Source organism: Lontra canadensis, unplaced genomic scaffold (assembly GCF_010015895.1).
Source record: "Lontra canadensis isolate GAN:19392208 unplaced genomic scaffold, GSC_riverotter_1.0 scaffold55, whole genome shotgun sequence".
Classification (NCBI taxonomy): Eukaryota; Metazoa; Chordata; class Mammalia; order Carnivora; family Mustelidae; genus Lontra; species Lontra canadensis.
The window spans coordinates 7,480,500-7,499,395 of NW_022631049.1; the positions used below are offsets into that span (position 1 = coordinate 7,480,500).

The 18,896-nt window shown below is 33.3% G+C and overlaps 1 protein-coding gene and 1 pseudogene across 1 annotated transcript in view; both read left to right on the forward strand.

The window, feature by feature from the left end:
* Nucleotides 1-18,059, forward strand: part of CUNH14orf39 (chromosome unknown C14orf39 homolog) — an 89,445-nt gene extending 71,386 nt beyond the window's left edge. Inside the window, exons 15-19 of the mRNA XM_032875262.1 lie at nt 3,004-3,065; nt 4,380-4,558; nt 8,287-8,431; nt 15,101-15,158; nt 17,747-18,059. Coding sequence (XP_032731153.1) covers nt 3,004-3,065; nt 4,380-4,558; nt 8,287-8,431; nt 15,101-15,158; nt 17,747-17,943 — 641 coding nt within the window. The 3' untranslated portion in view covers nt 17,944-18,059. The remainder of the gene's footprint in view (nt 1-3,003; nt 3,066-4,379; nt 4,559-8,286; nt 8,432-15,100; nt 15,159-17,746) is intronic.
* On the forward strand, nt 5,594-6,975 carry LOC116878076 (annotated as a pseudogene).
* Nucleotides 18,060-18,896: the final 837 nt, after the last annotated feature.

The window sequence follows — 18,896 nt, forward strand, 5'->3', positions numbered from 1 at the left end:
GAAAAGATGCTCAACATCACTCATCATCAGGGAAATACAAATAAAAGTACAACAAGATATCATCTCACTCCTTTCAGAATGGCTAAAATTAACAATACAGGGAACAACAGGTTTTGGTGAAGATGTGGAGAAAGGGAAACCTTCTTACACTGTTGATAGGAATGCAAAATGGTGTAGCCACTGTGGAAAACAGTGTGAAGGTTCCTTAAAAAGTTAAGAAAAAGAATTATCCTGTGATCCAGCAATTGCATTACTAACTAGGTATTTACCCAAAGGATACAAAAAAAAAAGGATACAAAAATACTGATTTGAAGGGGCACATGTGCCCTGATGTTGTAGCAGCAGTATCAACAATAGCCAAATTATGGAAAGAGCTCAAATGTCCATTGATTGATGAATGGATGAAGATGTGGGGGTGTGTGTGTGTGCGTAATGCAGTATTAGTCATAAAAAAGAATGAAATCTTGCCATTTGCAACAACCTGGATGGAATTCTAGAGAGTATTATGCTAAGTGAAATAAATCAAAGAAACCAAAATACCATATGATGTGGAATTTAAGAAACAGAACAAACAGTCATGGAGGGGAAAAAGAGGCAAACCAAAAAGCAGACTCTTAACTATAGAGAACAAACTGATGGATGAGAAGAGAAGGAGGTTGGGAGGTGGGTTAAATAGGTGGTGAGAATTAAGGAGTGTACTTGCGATGAGCACCAGGTGTTTTAAGTTTTGAGTCACTAAATTGCACACCTGAAACTAATATTACATTGTGTTAACTAATTGGAGTTCAAATAAAAACTTTAAAAAACTGGCTCATTTTGGCAGTAGAAAAATTCTGTAAATATATGTATACTCAGAATGGTCTTAGAATAAACTATGCATCTGTTTCTCTCTCTCAATATAATAGTCAACCAACATAATGTGCTTATTCTAGGTAGATGGGTTTTCTTCATGCTGTCTTCTGGAAGAAAGAATTATATCTTAACTGTACAGATGATTTGTTCCACCTGTTTATAATTTTCTATATATACTAAGCTGACAGAGTGTTAGAAGAAAGCTGATCTCTAGGAACAATGCATCCCTAATACAGATATGTGGGGAAATGCGTATGTCTGGAATAGTCTAGCTGCTGTTCAGCATATATAGTAAGGCTTCATACCCAAAAAGGCATGTAATTATCTTAGAAGAAAAAAGGACTCTTTTCAACAATATCCAAGCCCGTCTTTTGAGGAAGTTAATATGTGATGAAAATAATAGTTGTGACTTAACTGCAAAAGACAAAAGCTTTCAGATGATCAAATAGAAAAATGTCTGTTCAAGGTAGGAAAGAATTTCTTAAATAAGAATTAAAATGCCCAATCAAAAGAAAGTTTGAGGGGCGCCTGAGTGGCTCAGTGGGTTAAAGCCTCTGCCTTTGGCTCAGGTCATGATCCCAGTGTCCTGGGATGGAGTCCTGCATCGGGCTCTCTGCTGGGCAGGGAGCCTGCTTCCCCCTCTCTCTCTGCCTCCCTCTCTGCCTACTTGTGATCTCTATCTGTCAAATAAATAAGTAAAATCTTAAAAAAAAGAGAGAATTTGATAAATTTGGCTATACTAAACTTAAGAATTTCTATTCATCAAAAGACATAAAGAGAATGGAAGGGGAGCCTAAATGACTCAGTCGTTTAAGTGTCTGCCTTCAGCTCAGGTCATGATCTCAGTCCTGGGATCAAGTTCCATGTTAGGTTCCCTGCTTATTGGGGAGTCTCCTTCTTGCTCTTCCTCTGCCTGCCACTCTGCCTACTCTTGTGCTCTCTTTGTTTATCTCTCTCAAATAAATAAAAATCTTTAAAAAAAAGAAATGAAAATAAGAGGATATATTTTTAACACATAAAACTGTCAAAGGACCAGTTTCCAAAAATATATAAAGAATTTCCACAAACCAAGAAGAATAAGTCAGACAACCCAATTAGAAATATGTGCAAAATATGCAAGTAGGCACTTCAAATAGAGCAACTCATATGGTAAATAAACATATGAAAAGATGCTCAGCAAATTAGGAAACTGAAAAATAAAGCCACAGTGAGCTATTACACATCCAACAGATTAGCAGATTCAGAAAGTCTGACAGTGGTAAGTATTAATGAGAATATAGAACAATAAGGACTCTCATAACTGTTGGAGGAACTCATTTATAAATGACTGTATATTGAGACTATATATAAATTATAATTAAAGCTAATGGTTTTGTCTGGTGAAACTGAATGAATTTAAGGTAAGTTGGGATGGCTAGGTACCACAACAAAAATTGATAAGTAGTTTGGAAAATAAACTCTGGAAAATAGTTTAAAATTTGGTAAAATGAAAGATATACATACTCTTTACCTCGTAATCCCCCTCCTAGGTATATACCTGGAGAAATACAAGTACATACATACAAGTATATATGTAAAGATCACTGTTTGTAATAGTCTCAAAGTAGAAACACCCCAAATGCCTGTTTGCTAGTAGAACAGATGGATATATTATGTTGTTTGTACAATGGAATACTTAATACAAGTAAGCAAATTATGTCTATATGAAACAATACAGATGAATTTCACGAGCATATGCTGAATAAAAAAAGCAAGGCAAAGAACACATATTACCATTTTATCATATAACATTTTAAAACAGGAAAAATAACTGAATTATTTAGGTGGTAAAACTATAGAAAGCAAATCAAGGAAATTCAGGATAGTGAATACCTCTGAGGAGGACAATATGAAGAATATGTGGACATTTGGAGTATATATGATGTTCTGTTTCTTTACCTGTGTGATGGTTACATGGGTATTCTCTATAATTTTCTTTTAAACTGTTCACATGGGTTTTATTCTCTTATCTGTGTGGATTGGGTTAAACTATATGAAACCTATTTTTGTAGGTCAAAAACAGTTAAATATTCACAATTCTTACTGTTTATATGTTTTCTTTACAATTAAATTGCCAAAAGAAAAACTAGTTTGTTCTCCTGTAACAAACAGATGCTGAGAGTGAAGATAAAGGGACAGTAAGACAATTGAGAGAATCAAAATGTACTTCGCAAGTAAGTCAAATATTTGATTTGTGATTTCTAAGCAAAATATTCCAATTTAAAATGCTGTTTCCACTTTAATTTCAGATTAGTGAAGATTATATATGTGAGGTTTAGGTGTTTTAGGTTAGTAATCAAGTTCCTGCGATGTTAAAGCTTCTATTCCTTAGAGGAGTTCTGGATTAAAAAAATGAAGCCACAAAAAGTTTATATGAAAATACACAGAGTTGTTGTTAATAATTGATCATATATATATGTATACATACATATATATATATTTATATCACAACTAAATCACAACTGAAGAAAACAATTTTGTTTGGTAAAATTGAATGACTTTCTAAGACAGTTCAAGACTGGTGGTTGCCACAAAAGTATTTTCCAAAATATTTTTTAATAGTGGAAAACATTAATGATAGACGTAGGCAATCTTTATTGGCTTTACTAAGTTAGCTGCTAAGGGTTAAAGCAAGACAAATGACACAGTAGAATTCTGCTCAAGAAGAGCAGGTAAAGGGGCGCCTGGGTGGCTCAGTGGGTTAAGCCTCTGCCTTCAGCTCAGGTTATGATCCCAGGGTCCTGGGATCGAGCCCCACAACGGGCTCTCTGCTCTGCGGGGAGCCTGCTTCCCCCTCTCTCTCTCTGCCTGCCTCTCTGCCTACTTGTGATCTCTGCCTGTCAAATAAATAAATAAAACCTTTAAAAAAAAAAAGAGCAGGTAAAAAGAACATTTAGAATTTTTTTGGTAGAGAGACCCAAATTGTTTCTGAAATAAGGTTTAGTATAGCAAACATATTTGAGGAATCATAGCCCTACCCCACAAAATGATACAAGGGAAAATTAGTATTCACGTTTTCAACCTTTGCAGAGAAAGTAATGAATTTATAAGGACAAAATGTGCAAAGAACACAACCAATGAGAATAAGATTGCTTGGAAGTAAATCACTTTTCCCTTCCTGTATATCATATACAATTCATGAGCCAGTGCATGATGTAGAATTTTTTTTAAAAAATCCTTAACCATTTTTCTTCATCAATTTGAGTATGTTCTGGCTATCATTTACTTTTTTAGGTAGAGGTAAGGGAGGTGAAGCTGGGAAGAAAAGAGAAATCAGAAAATTAATTATTTTTCCATATTTTACACAATTATATTTTGGTATCTCTTTCATCAGTTATTCTTATTTTACTTATTATGTCTATGACATATAATGTCATAGATTAATATGTTTTTTCCTCACACATTTTTACATGTGAATTTGTTAATGTAATAACATTTTTTAAAAATAACATTCATTTTTATAGTTTTCTATTATTTTGAATTTGCAGGTTATATGTGCAGAACATTTTGAGAAGCCAATAGAAAATAATAGTGATGAAGTAGAAGGAAGGGCTGAGAACTTTCTACAAACTTCTGAAATTCCTTTATTTTTAAAAACGCCTGAAGCCGTGAAAACACCTGAACCTTTGGAGAAATTATTATTCCCTAAAACCCCCTCTTTTGAAATGTAGGATTTTAATTAATAACTATTATTAAAGAATCTATATATGTTGAGCCAATATTTTATAAATAATTGATAAGAATAGTAAAATGTCTAGTACCTGTGACTTTTAAAAAGGTTTTATTGTGGAGTATTTCAAATACACAAAGGAGAGAGACTAGTGTAATGAACCCCCATGTACTTATTGCCCTGTTTAAACAATTATTAACATTCTGCCATTCTTGTTTCATAGAACCTCTTCCCCATTTTTCCTACAGCATTCAGCTGAACAGGATATAGATTATGAGTACTTATCCAGTGCAATAGTCTACATTTAAGATTTTCTGAAGGATAAAAAGTATATGAAAAATATTAAATGTCAAGTTAAAAAGTTACTATCATGTATGGTAAATTGTGGACATCATTGAATAATGTTCCATATAGTGTCTAAAGCAAGAATTGCCATCTGTTATGTAACTTTGGTGTAGGCAGTAATATCTCTTAACATGATTATTTAACTTGGGTAACCACAGATTTGTTGTTTACAGCTAAGAGAAAAGGTTGCACTTAACCTTTTTGTTTAGTTTAATCCCTTTTTAAACTACAAAATGAAAGATTCTTTTAAAACATTGATTCCACTTCAGAACTCTCTCATCCATGTTCTACTTCTGTATTTTAAATTGCTAATCAGTTTTATATAGTCAAGTCATGCTGTTGATTCACGCACAGTATATTCAAAGTGGAATTCATCATCAAATATGAGAACTGTAAAAGGATATGTTTGCCATAAACCTCCACTTATGGATGAGAAAACTGATCTGTAAAGTTAAGTGACTCATTGATGGTCAATGGAGACAGTTACGGAAGGATCTTCAGATTTTTGTCCTATCTGTCAAAAGCATAAACTGTCTAAACCCTTTATAAGTATTGCTCATTTAATATTCACAACTTTATGAGATGTAAATACATTATGCTTATTTTATAGAAGAGGAAACAGACTCCCAGGTGATACAACTTGTCAGTGATAGAGTTCAGATTCAAATGCAGGCAGCTCAGGAGAACATGCTGGATGGTGAAGAGCCAGAGACAAAGACAAGAATAGAGGAGCTGCTGGCTGAGAAAATGGCTGTTGTTTCTGGGTGTGGGGACACTAGAGACTGGGAAGGTCGCTGCAACCAAAAAGAAGTTCCTCGAGTGATATGGACCCTTCACACCCCTGATTTCGAACTGAGCACTGAATTTCTCATTTTTGTTAGATACATGTCAAGTTCTGGCCATTGGACTGGAAGCTTAGGATGTGAGCTCCTGAAAAATCTGGCGTAGTCTGGTTTTAGACAGATTTATGTTATAGACATGGACACTATAGATGTTTTCAATCTAAATAGGCAGTTTTTATATAGGCCTTAAGATGCTGGAAGACCTAAGGCTAAATTGCTGCAGAAGTTCTAAATGACAGAGTTCCTAATTGCAGTGTAGTTCCATATTTCAGCAAGATTTCAGGATTTTAATGACATTTTCTATCTACAATATCATATAATTGTAAGTGGACTGGACTCTATCATGGTCAGAAGATGGATAAATGGCATGCTAATATCTCTTCTAAATTATGAAGATGGTGTATAAGATCTAAGCTCCATTGTCCTTTTGATAGATGGAGGGACAGAAGGTTTTAAAGGAAATGCCTGGGTGATTCTGCCTGGAATTACTGCTTGCACTGAATGTGCACTAGAACTGTATCTTCCACAGATTCCACAGATCCCATGTACACCTTTGAGTCTATGCCCAGGCTCCCAGAACACTGTATTGAGTCTGCAAGGATCCTGTAGTGGCCTAAGGAACAGCTTTTAGAGAAGGAGTTCCATTAGATGGAGATGATCTTGATCATATTCAGTGGATTTTCCAAAAGTCCGTCAAGAGAGCAGGACAATATAATATTAAGGGTGTTACCTAGAGATTCACTCAAGGAGTAGTAAAACAAATCATTCCTGCAGTAGCTTCTACAAATGTAGTCATTTCAGCTGTGTGTGCCACTGAGGTTTTTAAAATAGCTACAAGTGCATATATTCCTCTTAATACTTGGTATTCAATGATGTAGATGGACTGTACACATATACATTTGAAGCAGAAAGAAAGGAAAACTGCCCAGCTTATATAGCCAGCTTCCTTAAAATATCCAGTCTTCTCCAACCACTAAACTCCAGGTGGTTTTAGATTATTTAACCAATAGTGCTTTTCTACAGATGAAATCTCCAGCCATCACAGCCACTTTAGAGGGAAAAAATAGAACACTTTACTTACAGTCAGTAACCTCTATTGAAGAACAAACAAGGCCAAATCTCTCCAAGACGTTGAAAGAATTGGGACTCATTGATGGGCAAGAACTGGCAATTGCTGATGTCATCACACCACAAACTGTATTATTCAAACTTCATTTTACTTCTTAAGGAAAATAAGTCTGCACATAATAGAAAACTCATGGAAATCTATTACGTGGATGCTAAGAAATTTAAGTCATTTTTAGCATTAGTGTTGCTGGAATTTGACTTTTTAAATATAAGGAACCACTCTTTTTTAAAAATTTATAACTTACCCTTGAAGATAGAATTTTGGGGTTGGTAATTGTAAGCATTTTCATTAAGAATATGGGAAGTGATGCCTGGAGAGGGAGATAATGAGCAAATGTATTCTTTCAGAGGAGGAGATAAGCACTCTCTTGTGTCTGAATTTTGTTCCTATGGTCAAAGAAAGCATTCCTCTGTTTTCATTTGAGCACCCACCTACAGAAGAGATGTCCCTTTAAAGAAAAAAAGAAATTAAGTTTTAAATAACATTGATTATTATACTCTGACACCTAGAACATATTGAACATAGCCTATTTCTTGCTTGATTTAATATTCATTTATTTGTAGTTATCAAATGAATATTAACTATTACAAACTTTCTTTGTCCATACTAATTTTATTTATCTCTCTATTTTTGGCTATTGATATCTCTTCTTTCTTAACATATAATATTTGTTTCAGGGGTACAGGTCATTCATACTAATTTTAAATGGTGTTATAGCTGAATACCTGTGCATGGAAATGGGAACTATTTTCATGTTTACTTGTAGTGCCATAGAGGCCAATATGCACAATATTAAAGCCAAGACATAGATGTTCAGAAGAAAAAAAATACAGGCAGCTCTGCCTCCAGAATTCATTTAGCCACTCTCTTCTCTAATTATTGTTCCCAAATCATTTTATAGTTTAACTTCCTTATGCAACAATATGTAATGGCTGACTCCTCATCAAGACTAAAATCTTCTAATTGTCTTTCAAGATCTTGGAGACATATAGCCTGAAAGTTCAGAGCTGGGAATTTGAATCTGGATTGCTGAACTCAAATCCCAACTCTGGCACTTCCATTTCTTGGAGAAAGTCATTTAACCTTTCTATGCTTCAAAATTTTCTTCTGTAAAATGGAGGTGGTAATACTAGTACTTATTTCATAGGTTTACTGTGAGGAATAAATAAATTAATGACAGTGGAAATATCTAGAATAGAGCCAGACAGTATATTCTCAGTTGGAATTCATTATTATTCCATAACTGATCTACTTTAACATTGTTATCTACTTCAAACTATCTTTTTCTCAAGAGGTTTGTCACTTTAAGAACTATTCTCTGTGCCAATTCTTATTTCCGTGATATTGTTTACTGGTCTATAATATTTAGTAATATATTTTTAACATTTTTATTATTTCTTATTTCTTTGTAATAGAAACAGAAATATAATGCCTGAAGGTCAAACACAAAAGGAATCTCCTGGATTTTCTTTTCTTACAAATTATACTTCTAGATCTCCTGGATTGAATTTATTTGATTCTACTATATTTGATTCAGAAATCTCATCAGATCAGGTAATAATGAGAAACTAAAGTTTTATTTTTAAAAAACTGAACACTGGTACCTCAAGTAATTTTTTTTTAAGAGAGAAAGAACACAAATGCACTCATGCATGTAAGCAGGGGCGGGGAGGAGCAGAAAGAACTCTCTTTTTTTAAAGATGTATTTCTTTATTTGAGAGAGAGTAAGCAAGTGAGTGAGCAGGGAAAGGGCAGAGGGAGAGAGAGATCTTAAATAGACTCCTCACTGGTGCAGAGCTCGAATTGGGGCTCCAACTCACAGCCCTGAAATCATGACCTGGGTGAAAATGAAGAGTCAAAAGCTTAACTGACTGAGCCACCAGGTGCCCCTCAAGTAATTTTATTCTTTAGTATCAAACTGTCTTGGAGCAGAGTACAAAGCAGAGGCAATTAAAAAAAAAAAAAGATTCTGAGTATTGATAATGTAGCACAGGTTCCCTATTACGTTTTTGTTTCAATTTCAGGTTCCTCAGTTGATACCTGTTTATAAAAAAAAAGAATCTCAGGATAGGGATGATTTAAGTTGCAGTTAAAAGCAGTTTAAAATTAATTTGGCTTTATAGTTCATGTGCCTAACTTCTAAACAAACTTTTCACTTCTCAGTGTGAAAAATTCTCCAGGTTATTAGTCAGTGTTTTTATTTACATATGTGTATATAACAACATTATTGGTTAATTTTAAAAGACCTAGTTTTCTTCTTGTAGTGATTTATGCTATTCAGTGATAGAACAGTAAAGTGCTTATTTCCATATTTGGCAATTGAAACTGAAAATTAAGATGTGCCTTATTTGATCAGTAGAGACAGCACAATATAGTAGTCAAGACCAGACTCTGATGCCACCTGGTTGAGTGTGTTCTGGATGTAGGATTTTGGGTACATAGCTTCCTGTTTCTCATCTGTAAAATGGAAACAAGAATTTTTGCCATTTAGGGGGCACCTGGATGGGTTTGTTAGTTGAGTATCTGCCTTCAGCTCAGGTTGTGAGCTGGGATCGAGTCCCCCATTGGGCTCCTTATTAGTCAGGGAGCCTGCTTCTCCCTCTGCTTACTGCTCCTCCTGCTGTGTTCGCTCACTCTGTCTCTCTCTCTGACAAATAAAATCTTTAAAAAAAGGATTTTTGCCATTGGTTTTATGGATATTAAATGAGTTTATATACTTAAAGCCTTAGAAAAATTCTAAACAATGAATAATATATATAGAAGTATAATATAGTATTTTTTGTTGTTGCTCATTTAGTCACATTTAGCCAGTTTTATGTGGATTAGAATATTCCTTCCTGTATCCCCAACATTATATTAAGTGGTTGAAATTATAAGTTTATTGTTGGATGATATAGTATTATAAACTTCATAGTATTTCGTGTCTTCAACTTTGTCTCAATTTTTATCTCAATGCTTATTTCAAAAACAGGTAATTCCCAGGTGTGTGCTGGACATAAAAAACAATAGAACACCATTGGATAATTGTTATTTATAATATTAAGATTAATGGAAAATACATGCATGTAACTTTAACAGGAAACATGTACATTTGGGTAAAGAAGACCACAAAAAGTATTGAAAAAATTATTGAGTACATAGACATATGAGATAGCTATATAGGAATAAAATATTGTAAATGTGTATTTCTTTCCAAAATAATTTATAAATGTAATTCAGTTCTAATCTAATTGGAATCCTGGCAAGATGGTTTATCTTTAATTTTTTGTTTGGTTTTGTTTTGTGATGTTGGGGTGGGGAATGAGATTCACAGATAATTACTAAGTTTCCTGGTCAAGAATAATCAAGAAAATGTTCAAAAACAAGATTGGCAATAAATTAAGATGGAATCCTAGAAAAAAATTAACCCAAAATAAAGCAGAGAAGTGATAGAGAGAGAGAGCAAACAGAAAACAAATAGTAAAATGTTAGACCCAAATATGATAAGTTTTAATAATCCCATTAACTATAAATGGGTTAATCACTCCATTAAAGGTGGAGATTATAAGAGTGGATTAAAAAATAGCTAGTTGATAGCTACTATAAGCTATCAACAGGAAACATTCTTTATTTTTTTTCTTTTTTCAAGTTTTTGTTTAAATTCCAGTTAGTTAACATACAGTGTAATATTAGGTTCAGGGTAGAATTTAGTGATTCATCACTTACATACAACATCCAGTGCTTGTCACAGCCAGTCACATCCTGTGCTTGTCAACCTTTCACTATTTGCAGATGACATGATACACATACACACTCACACATAGAGGAATATTACTCAGTCACCAAAAGGAATGAACTGTTGCCATATGCAACAATATGAATGGAACTAGAGGATATTATGCTAAGTGAAATAATTCAGTCAGAGAAAGACAAATACTATATGATTTCACTCATATGTGGAATTTAAGAAACAAAACAGATGAACATAGGGGAAAGGAGGGAAAAATAAAGTAAGACAAAAACAGAGAGAGAGAGACAAACCACAAGACTCTTAACAATCAGGAACAAACTGAGGGTTTTGAACAAACCCTAGAGAGGAGGTGGGTGAGGGGTTGGATAACTGGGTGATGGGCATTAAGCAAGGCACTTGATATAATGAACACTGGGTGTTATATGCAAGTCATGAAGCAATAAATTCTACCCCTGTAACTAATACTACACTATGTTAACTAACTTCAATGTAAATAAAATCTTGAATGAAAAAAAGGTTAGTGGTTAGAAACAGACATATCATCATAAAAACAGTAAGAAGGTCACAATGGCTATACTTATATCATTTTAGGTAATCTTCAAGACAAAGCATATTGCTAGAGATGAATCTTTTTTATTATGTTATGTTAAAAAAATCTTTTACTATGTTAGTCATCATACAACACAACATTAGTTTTTGATGTAGTGTTCTAAGAATCATTGTTTGCATATAGCACCCAGTGTTCCATGCAGTATGTGCCCTCCTTAATACCCATCACTGGGCTAACCCATCCCCCCCACCTCTTTCCCTTCTAAAAACCTCAGTTGGTTTCTTGGAGTCCATAGTCTCTCATGGTTTGTCTCCCACTCCGATTTCCCCTCCTTCATTTTTCTCTTCCTTCTCCTAATGTCCTCTGTGCTATTCCTTATGTTCCACAAATAAGTGAAACCATATGATAATTGACTTTCTCTGCTTGACTTATTTCACTTAGCATAATCTCCAATCCTATCCATGTTGATGCAAAAGCTGGGTATTCATCCTTTCTATTGGCTGAGTAATATTCTATTGTATGTATGGATAATTTCTTAAGAATAAAAGGGCTAGGGACAACTGGATGGTTCAGTAGGTTAAGCATCTGCTTTCAGCTCTGGTCATGATCCCAGGGTACTGGGATCAAGTCCTGCATTGGGCTCCCTGCTCAGTGGGGAGCCTGCTTCCTCCTCTCCCTCTGCCCCCTGCTCACTCTCTCTCTCTAATAAAAAAAATAAAAAGTCCAGTTCTTAAGGAAGATGTAACAATGACATATGTGTATGTGCCTAATAACAGCTTCAAAATACAGAAACAAATGAAAAACAGACCATAAGGAATACAGTCAATGATATTGTAATAGCAATGTAATGGGATGGATTGTAGTTATGTATGTGGTTATAGCATCATAGCATCATGTATAAACTTGTCAATTCACTAAGTTGTGCACCCAAAACTAATGTAACATTGTCAACTACACTAAAAAAATACAAAAACAAAAAACACAAACTTGATTGGAGATTTTTAGCACCCTTCTTTTAACATTTGATTGAATTAGACAACATAATCCATAAAGGTCTATAAAATCTGAACAATATCATCAACCCTCTTGGCCTAACTGACATTTATAGAACACCAAAAACACAGCAACTTCAGCTCCGCAGCTTATATAGGCACGTCTTGTTTTATTGCACTGTGCAGATACTGGCTTTTTTTTTTTTTAATAAATTGAAGGTTTGTGGCAATTCTGTGTCAAACAAGTCTGCTGGCAACACTTTTCCAATAGCATTTGCTCATTTTGTATCTCTGTGTCACATTTTCACAATTAATGTAATGTAATTTTCACAATATTTCAAACTTTTTCATTATTATTATATTTGTTATGGTGGTCTGTGATCGGTGATTACAGCCCCCTGAAAGCTCAGGTGAAAGTTTGCTATAACTACATGCATAACTACATATTTTAGCAATAAATTATTTTTAAATTTATGCATTTTTAAAGATGTGATGCTATTGCACACTTAATAGTGTAGTATAAACATAACTTTTATATCCATTGGGAAACAAAAAATTCATTGTACTTGCTTTATTCTGATATTCACATTTTTGTGGTGGTCTGGAACCAAACTTGAAATATTTCTGAGGTGTGCCTGTATATTCTTTTCAAGTTCTGATGGTATATTCACCAAAACCATATTCTGGGCCATTAAATGAGTCTTACTAAATTTCAAAGGATTGAGATCAAACAGAGCATGTTCTCTGCCCACAATATAATTAAATTAGAAATCAATAAGATAGAAGGAAAATCGTAAGTAATTAGGGCACGGATCAAAGAAGAAATCGGGAGAGAAAGTAGAGAAGATTTTGAAATGATTATGAAAATTCAGTATCAAAATTGAGGGATATTGCCAAAACTAGAATAAAACCATAGCTTTAAATAATATAATTAATATTTTAAATAATTCAGTTGATAGAAAAGAAGAAAGGTCTAAAATCAGTGACCTAAGTTTTCACCTTGAAAATCTAGCAAATAGGGCCCTGGGTGGCTCAGTCAGCCTCAGTCTCTCCACTAAGCTGAGAGCCTGCTTCTCCTTCTCCTTCTACCTGCTGTTCCTCCTGCTGTGCACTCTCTCTCTCTCTCTCTGTCAAATAAATAAATAAAATCTTAAAAAAAGAGAGAGAGAGAGACGTTGAGTGGGCTCAGCTGGTTAAGCGGCTGCCTTCAGCTCAGGTCATGATCCCAGGATCCTGGGATAGTCCTGCATTGAGTTCCTTGCGATGCAAGAGCCTGCTTCTTCCTCTGCCTGCTGCTCCCCCTGCTTGTACTTGCACTCTGTCTGTCTGTCTGTCTCTCTCTCTCTGACAAATGAATAAATAAAATATTTTTTAAAAAAGAAAATTTAGAAAAAGAGATAAAGTAAACCCAAAGTAAATAGAATGAAAAAACAAAGGAGATAAGAGAAATCAATGAAATAGAAAATAAGCAATAGACAAAATTGACAAAGCCAAAGTTGGTTCTTTGAAAAAAATTGACAGAATTTATGAACTGGTCATTAGACTGACAAAAATAAGAAAATTTACCTATTTTATAAATAAAATATTATAGATCCTACAGACATTAATAATAAAAATATTGTTAAAAAGATTGGTGAGGGGGAAGTGAGAGCAATCAAATGTGATAATGATACAAGGATTGATAAATTGATCAGTAGTATGGGCTAGAAAGTCTTAAAACTTTAAATATTCATCAGATCTTAGTAAAAGGAAGGATTCTCTGAGCATTAAAACAGTGGAAGAAGAGCCAAAAGTAAATAAAAAGAGTTTGGGTTTGGTTCCATAGAATATTTTTGTATGTTAAAAAAATATTTTAAAGGCAAAATGATAATGTGATATAAAATATTTGCAATAATATAAGGAATTAATGTCTTTAATATATAAAAAACTTATATGGATTAGTAAGAATTACTACTTCAGTAGAGATACATACAAAGTTCTTTAGATGAATAGATAATAATTCACTGAAAAAGAAATTCAAGTGACTTATAAAATCCCTGGGAAAAACAGCTTTCCTTATTAATTGTCAAAATGTAAATCTGTGCATAACAGTATTTATTCAAGTGTAATTTGTATTAGAAAAAAAAAACAGAAGTGACCTAAATGTCCAAAGTGAAAGAATGATTGCAAACCAAGAAACAGACTCTTAACTATAGAGAACAAACTGATGGCTACCAGAGGGTAGGGGGTGGGGCGATGGACTAATAAAGGAGTGCACTTATGATGAGCACTGGGTGTTGTAAGTGTTGAATCATTAAACTGTTCATCTGAAACTAATATCACACTGTATGTTTTTAAATAAAAACTTTTTAAAAAGAAAGAAACTGTATGGTATATTCATATGGAAGAGTATGAAAATTCCATGAAAAGAATCTGGTTTTAGAAGAATAGTGACATGGGAAAATGCTCATTATGCAGCATTAAGAGAAAAAAAGGGGACAGAAAACTGTGTTGTCATGATCCCATTTTAAAAAAAAACCTGTTTTACAAAGAAAACAAACTCTTTTGGCAGCAAAACTTGATCTGAACTGACATGAAGCTGTCATATTTCCTATTATTTTTTACAAGCTGGAGAACAATACCAAGGACCTGTTATGTAAAAGGCCTCCAGAATAAAGCAAAAGTTAATTAGAATTTTAGGTTATATTAATATTTCAAAGTAGGAACTATCTTTAGTACACTATGTATATCCTTTTAATGTATTATCTATTGCCAGAATCAAATCAATAAGCCTTATTTTAATATAAGCAAATGATAGGTTTTAAAGCACAGTAATGTGCAGTATAGAATGTTGCCATTTTGTCTACTATAATTATGCTTATTAGAAGAACCAGGCTTTATATTCAAATATAAATGCCATATATACTGTTTACTGATTTCTTGAGTAATACTGAATGGAAATTATTTTTCAGTTTAATGAACATTATTCTGCTGGAAATTTAAATCCTCTCTCATCACAACAAGAAATTGGTAAGTGATTTGAAGTTTGCTACATACAAAAACATGTTAACTTCCTCACTTTTTATTTAGTTTGCCTTATGATTTTCTCAGGCCCTTAGTTTATTCACTTAAAATTCTATTATTTCTGCACCACTCACTAATTATTTTTTGCAACAATTTATCTTCTTTCAGTACTCCACTAAATTCTCCAATAACTACTAGTGACTTAACAATTATTAAACATTATGGGTGTTTTGTATTTATTATCATATTCACTATCTTTGTAGCATTTGGAATAGTTGATTATTCTCATCTTCTTTCTGAAGTTTTTAGATTTCCTCCTATATCTCTGGTGCTTTTTGTTGGGTCTTCTTTCTTCTCTTATCCCATGACTGATTCATTCAACATACTAATATGTATGTGTATACATATAATATATTTTATATTCAGTACTGCTTTAGCTCTGGTGATAGATTAGTGGACAATTCTTTTTTCTTTTTTTCTTCTTTCTTTTCTTTCGGTTCCACATACAAATGAGATCATACATTATTTGTCTTACTCTGTCTGACTTACTTCACTTAGCATAATGCTATTAGTGTTACTATAAATAGCAGGATTTCCTGGCTTTTTCATGGCTCAATAATATTCCATTGTGTGTGCATATGTATGTATATACATATATATTTCTTTACCTTGCCTGACTGCTCTATCTAGGACTTCCAGTACTACTTTGAATAGGAGTGGTAAGAGTAGCCATTCTTGCTTTGTTCCTGATGTTAAAGGAAAACCTCTCCTCCTTTCACCATTGAGTATAGTGTTACCTGTGGCCTTGTCATATATGGCTTTTATTATGTTGAGATAGGTTCCTTCTATGCCTAAATTGAATTTTTATCATGAATGTATGTTGAATTTTGTCGAATGCTTTTTCTGCATCTATTGAGATGATCATAAGATTATTTTCTTTTATTCTGCTAATGTGATGTATCTAACCTCATTCCAACATACATTTAAAGCCTTTTCTAATAAAAATAACGTATGCTTTTGACCAGACCAAAGAACAAACTACAACCCAAATATGCCCACACTTTCTTACCCACTTATTTCTTCCTGAAAGCCTCAACTTCCATTTCTTTCTAACCATCTTCCAAGACAGGTTCCATAAATCCTTTTATTTCCCTTCAACTTTTCATCCCCAAAAGATCTCTCCTTCAATTTTCTATATACCTTAAAATATTCTGTTGTCTGTTGTTATTTATTAACATATAAAATCTCTTCTAATCACAGATCTTTGAGGACAGGGATTCTGTTTTATTCACCTTTGTATTGTCTACAACAACTTGCACATTAATCTATTATTTTATTTATAATGAGTATAGGAGGTTTTTTTTATGATTTTATTTATTTATTTGACAGACAAAGATCACAAGTAGACAGAGAGGCAGGCAGGGAGAGAGGAGGAAGCAGGCTCCCTGCTGAGCACAGAGCCAGATGCGATGCAGAGCTCTCTCTCTATAAAATAAATAAAAATAAAATCTTAAAAAATTCCTTTTAGAACTGTAGAAGTCTTTTCACTGTTCTGTTCATTTCCTTGAACAATGCCACAAACAGTACATTGTAGTAACTCATAAACAATAGTTGAATAAGCTTGACTTCTGCAGTATCTCTCAGACCCAATGTCTTTCCCCATTCACTTTGCTATGACTGTAAGATCAAGCCTTCATTTCTTTCCTGTTCTCCCCATTTGTAGACACTCTACTGTTCCAAACTTCCTATGTATTCTTTCCTTAGTGAGCCTTATAAAAAAAATTGTTTGAATTATTTTGGTGGGGGCACAGGGAAAGGGAGAGTGAGAATCTTAAGCAGGTCTACACTCAGTGTGGATAAGGAGGCAGGGCTTGATCTCACAATCCTGAGATTGTGACCTGAGCCAAAATCAAGAGTCCATTGCTTAACTGACTGAGCCACCCTGGTGCCTCTCCACTTGAAAACTTTTAATGGCTTCCTCTTACATATAAAATAAAGTCCGGATTCTGTAGTTGGACGTTCAGTAGTCTTTCCAAGCTCATCTTCATTAATACCCTTTTAATAACTTTTTATTCTTTCTCAGTGTTCCTGACAAGCTAAGTTGATTGCTGTTACCCTTATACTTCCTATGCATGCCTGTTTCTGTGCCTCTAAGCTGTTCTTTCCAGTTGAGGTGTCTTACCCCTTTTTCTGCCATATATACTAGCCCTTATTATACTCAAGTTCAAGTTACTTAAAAGTAATTTTGGATCTATTTGATTTTTCATAGTACAAAGGACAGCTCTGTGCACATAAGAATACAATTATTACTAATTGTAATTATTTGGTAGTAACTATGCAGAATTAGTGCTGAGGTATAATTTAGCTACTAAAAATGCTTTTAAAACTACTGTTTCACTTACACTTCACTGTTGAGTATAAAGAGTGGTGCTTTAATTTATTAATTATTTTTAATTAATAATATTAACAATATTAATAATCACTTGAGTGATTCAGTGTTACCCTATTTATTGTTTACAGTATACCATAATTTAATAGACTGTGCAAACTATGTAACATGAATAGCATGGTATTGAAATGTTTATCTTCCTCAGGAAACTTATTTGGAAAACCAGAAGGAGAAGATGCTTTCACATTTTCTTTTTCATCAGACTCTTCAACTCATACATTTGGAACTGGAAAAGATGATTTTAGTTTTCCATTTTCATTTGAACAGGATCAAAACTCATCACCTTCTGTAAAAGGTTTTTCGTCTTCCTCACAAAGTACAATACAATTTACTTTTTTTTGAACTCATTACTAATTTCTCAAATTATTTAACTGCCCTGTAATCATCTAGGGCATAAATTTACATTATTACTTAAAAATGAAGACTACTTTCTTTTCTTGATTAAAGCAGTAATGAGTTACCATCGTTACATTATTTGATTATATATTTAAATATTGAGGGAAAATAACCCTATGTCATCAAATTTTGTTTTATTTGCAGCATTTGCTGTCATAATTTATTTTGGTTTTGATTTTGCCAGCCCTCTTTAGGCAGAATTAATCTTAATAGAATTTGATGCTTTTTCATTAATCTTTACTATAAATATTAAGCCTGCTTCTCTCCAGAACCTGAGTTTCATTCTGGTAGTATTTTAGGTGTTTTGATAAGAACAAGAACTTTAGGCTATCAGAAGACTTTTTGGTAGTAACTATGCAGAATTAGTGCTTAGGTGTACTTTAGCTACTCAAAAATGCATTTAAAACTACTGTTCCACTTACACTTTACTGTTGCAGTATAGAGTGGTGTTTTAATAATAATTTCACAGAATTCATGTTATTGATAGTGAATAAAATATGTATTTTCTTCTAATACAACAAATAATAAAACTCTAATTTTATCAGTTATTCTAGCATCTTTAGTAGAAAACAGTTAAATATGAAGGGCTGGAGTAATTTTTGAAAATTAGATCATTGTAATAATGATAATACTGTTATATTTTCTTGCTTAAACTTTTTTGAGGAACATTTAAAATTTTGTTTTCTGTTTCTAACAAAAAAATTGGCTCTCATGTTTTAGATGCAGTATTTGCTTGTGAATTATGTAAGTGAAATGAAGATATTTAAATTTTGATGAAATTATATGAATGTATTGTTCAATGTCTGTATTTTGCGCTTTCTAAATTGGTTACATTGAGTTATTGAGTAATAAAGAGTCTTGACACCAAATTCTGGTATGTGAGTGATGACAGATTTTAA